Source organism: Myotis davidii, unplaced genomic scaffold (genome assembly GCF_000327345.1).
Source record: "Myotis davidii unplaced genomic scaffold, ASM32734v1 scaffold120, whole genome shotgun sequence".
Classification (NCBI taxonomy): Eukaryota; Metazoa; Chordata; class Mammalia; order Chiroptera; family Vespertilionidae; genus Myotis; species Myotis davidii.
This window is the reverse complement of record NW_006294778.1, coordinates 4,631,231-4,635,259: the sequence shown is the minus strand read 5'-3', so window position 1 is coordinate 4,635,259 and position 4,029 is coordinate 4,631,231. Positions and strand designations below refer to the sequence as shown.

At 47.3% G+C, this 4,029-nt stretch overlaps 1 protein-coding gene across 1 annotated transcript in view; it reads right to left on the bottom strand.

Moving 5' to 3' along the window:
- Positions 1-583: 583 nt before the first annotated feature.
- LOC102765709 (chromosome unknown open reading frame, human C12orf42) overlaps positions 584-4,029 on the bottom strand; it is a 5,067-nt gene continuing 1,621 nt past the window's right edge. The window contains 3 exon segments of the mRNA XM_006779583.1: positions 584-672; positions 675-801; positions 804-878. Of these exon segments, the coding sequence (XP_006779646.1) occupies positions 584-672; positions 675-801; positions 804-878 (291 nt within the window).

Here is a 4,029-nt window from a genome sequence, read left to right as displayed (position 1 = left end):
AGAACATTCCGTATCTCTATTGCATTAAACTTCGTTCCAAGTGTTTCAGGGCCTCGAAAGAGGATCCAGCTTCAGGTTTCTGACATCAAAACCTTAACATGGCCCGGAGAATTCTCCTCCACACTTCAGGAGTAATCAAATTTCATGTTAACTATTAAGTTACAAACATGCACTTAGGTTTTCCAAACCTCTGCTTAGAAATTCAAAAGGCCCTTTAGAAAACAGCCTTCAACCAAAGCCCACGTTGGCAAGTGAAACCGTTTACCTGCCGGAGCTGAACAAAGAGGGGTCCCCGCAGTCCCTGCAGGCGCATTGCGAAGTGGCACGCGATGTCCCCCATTCCCATTGTGAGGCACAAATTCTTTGTGACACCGCGGAACAAAAATACTATTAGAAATGCTTCAAAAGGAACATTTTTGGCTGCGATAGAGACTTTTGACATTATTTATTAGGTTCAAAACTGTTTCACAAAAGGCTAACAATGGTTCTGTGGAAACCAGTACATCTGAGGCCCTTTCTGTTGTTCTGGGCAGGCATTGATTTGAAGATGGGCAGCCCGCGCCGAACAATTCCCTCGCAGCGGTCAGTGTAAGTGAGCATTCACCCCCGGCCTAGGAGGGGCCTGTGAACACGCCGTATGGAAACGCTAGGGTGGGCGGGAGAGGGGAGACAGCAAGCCTTGATTAACCTCTTTCAGGGGAGATGGGTGGGAGCCCCGGCAAAGTGAGGAAGGGGCGCTCCTGCCAGATTGCCATGGAGGGAGGCATCTGCCCTGAGCCCCTTTTCCCGCACCCCCTCCCTCAGGGATGAGGATGCTTGGGGAGCATCTCCGGTGCCATGGCAACTGGGCCTCCTCCAACTGGATTTCTGGGCTTGCCCTGGAGTCCGCTAAAGAATCTGGGTTGACCAGAGTGCCTTCAATGGCTGCCATCCATTCCTTCAGCTAGGTCTCTGAGGAACTTGGGGAGACCCTCTAAAGGGCAAAAGGGGTCCTGCAGAACCGGATGGCAGTGGAAGGTCCCACAGAAGGACCTGGGGGGGCAAACAAGGGTAGGAATGGCCCTCAAGTGTGCTGAATAAACCTATCCTGCCAGGACTTTTTATTTTATTTTTTAAAAATATATTGTTGATTTCAGAGAGGAAGGGAGAGGGAGAGGGAGAGAGAGAAACATCAATGATGAGAGAGAATCATTGATCAGCTGCCTCCTTCATGTCCTTCACTGGGGATCGAGCTCCCAACCCAGGCATGTGCCCTGACTGGGAATCCAATCGTGACCTCTTGGTTCATAGGTTGATGCTCAACCACTGAGTCAGGCCAGCTGGGCCACCACCAGGACTTTTTAAAAGAAGTCTCTCCTTCATAACTGAATGTTTGAGAAATCAACATTTGCAATGTGCTGAGAAAGAAAAGAAAAAAAATCCCCTGACATTATTATCCTCACAAGCTCCCTACAAATCTTTAAGGACATGAAATGCAACCTGTCCCTTTCCTGTTGTTTGAAAGCAGCTCCTCCAAATAATTTTCACAGAATTCTCATAAAACATTTTATTTCAAAAAAAACTGTTGAAAACTACTACAGAGAGGGAACGAGAAGAACTGGTGATGAAAATAGGGCCTCAAATTCTAAATTTGGGGAAACTTTGTGAATGGATAATTATTAACTGGAGTTAGAGCTCATGCAAAACAAATGATCCATAGCCCATTTCGACTTTCAACTGATAATGTAAAAATCCAAGAGCCAATTACTTCAGGAGTTTTTTTGTTTGTTTGTTTGTTTTGGTTTTTGTTTTGTTTTGTTTTTATTAGTTAAGATATTACAAATGTGTCCTCATCCCCCCCCATTAACCCCCAACCTCCCCCGACCCCGCAACCACTCATGCTCCCATCCCCCTGCTGTCCATGTCCATTGGTTTGGCTTATGTATGTGTATACAAGTCCTTCAGTTGATCTCCTCCCCTTACCCCCGCCCTCCCCTACTTTCCTTCTGGGGATTGATAGCCTGATTGCTGTCACTAGATTCTGCCTGATTTTGAACTTTCTCTCATACCACACATATACACACACACACACACACACACACACACACACACACATCTGGAAATTTTTACAGAGAAATTCTGCCCATTGACCTACACAAATTAAAGTCTAATTTTAAAGTAGTTAAGATAATTTACATGCTTTAAATCCCTTTCTTCAAGTTTTTAGAGAGCTTTGAAAAGCATATAGATGCCTAGAATATTTGGGACAATCTACAGGGTCATTTACAAATTCAAAAAATATGTAAAAGATTTAAAGTGCACATTATCTTCATAACAGCGGGTGTCAATAGGAGAAAAATAAAGCAGGAAAGATTAGGGTAGACCTACATACACTGAGTGGCCAGATTATTATGACCACCCCATCAGTACTTCATTGACACTTCCAAAAATACTGAATATTGAAAACTTCCTAAGAGCATACTCTCAAGGTTTTATTATTATTACTAGAGGCCCAGTGCACAAAAATTTGTGCACTTGGGGGGTCTCTCAGCCTGGCCTGTGCCCTCTCGCAGTCTGAGACCCCTCAGGGGATGTCCACCTGCTGGCTTAGGCCCCCTCCCTGGGGGGATCGGGCCTAAGCTGGCAGTCAGACATCCCTCTGGCAGCCCGAGAGCCCTTGGGGGATGTCCACCTGCCAGCGGGGAGCAGGCCTAAGCTGCAGTTGGACATCCTTAGTGCTGCTGAGGAGGCGGGAGAGGCTACCACCACCACCGCTGTGCTGGCAGCCATCAGCCTGGCTGTGGCTAAGCAGAACTACCCCTGTGGGATCACACTGACCACCAAGGGGCAACTCCTGCATTGAACGTCTGCCCCTGGTGGTCAGTGTGTGTCATAGTGACCAGTCATTCCCAGGGTTAATTTGCATATTACCATTTTATTATATAGGATAGAGGCCTGGTGCACGGGTGGGGGCTGGCTGGTTTGCCCTGAGGGGTGTCTTAGATCAGGGTGGGGGTCCCGCTGGGGTGCCTGGCCAGCCTGGGTGAGGGGCTGAGGGCTGTTTGCAGGCTGGTCATGCCCCTCAATGGGGACCCTCACCCCATGGGTGTGTGGCCAGCCTGGGTGAGGGGCTGATGGCCATTTTCAGGCTGGCCATGCCCCCTGGTGACCCAAGTTCCCAGACTGTCCTTTTTTACTTTTTCTTTTTTAGCAGGTATCTGGGATTTATTTATCTTCTATAATTGAAACTTTGTAGCCTTGAGCAGAGCCAAGGGCCAGCCAGGACAGGGGAAAGCTTGGCTTCCTCCATCGCCGGGGGCAACCCAAGCCGCCTTCTCGCTCCAGCTCCGTGGCCACCACCATCTTTGTGACGGAGTGGTGGAGTGATGGTTAATTTGCATATTACTCTTTTATTAGATAGGATTATTTGCATAACTAATTCACTTCATTGTACTGATGAGGTGGTCATAATAATCTGGCTACTCAGTGTATGTGATATTTCAGTGAAGACCTGAAGGAATTTAAAAACCAAACTAATTAAGTATCTGAGGAAAGAGGGTGATAAAATGAAAAGCATCTAGTACTTAGTGAGTGCTCAGTACCCAAGAGCTGTCACTGTCATATTTAGAATCATAATATAGGAATGCTCTGACCTGGAGTCAAATTGAAGGGTTGAAACCTGGCCCCAGCCCTAAAATTACAGAATCTCTGTGGGCCTCCAAATCTGTCTCTAAACCATCAAAAAATAAGAGTTGCTATCTCAGAGGGTGACCATAGGAATCAAAGCTGAAGATGTATGTTCAGATTTTAGCACATTGCCTTATATATAACTAGAGGCCCAGTGCACAAAATTTGTGCACAGGGGGTGGGGTATCCCCTCAGCCCAGCCTGCATCCTCTCCAATCTGGGACCCCTTGGAGGATGTCCAACTGCTGGTTTAGGCCTAATCCTGGGGATTGAGCTTAAACCGGCAGTCAGACATCCCTCTCACAATCCTGGACTGCTGGCTCCTAATCGCTCACCTGCATGCCTGCTTGGTTGCCCCTCACT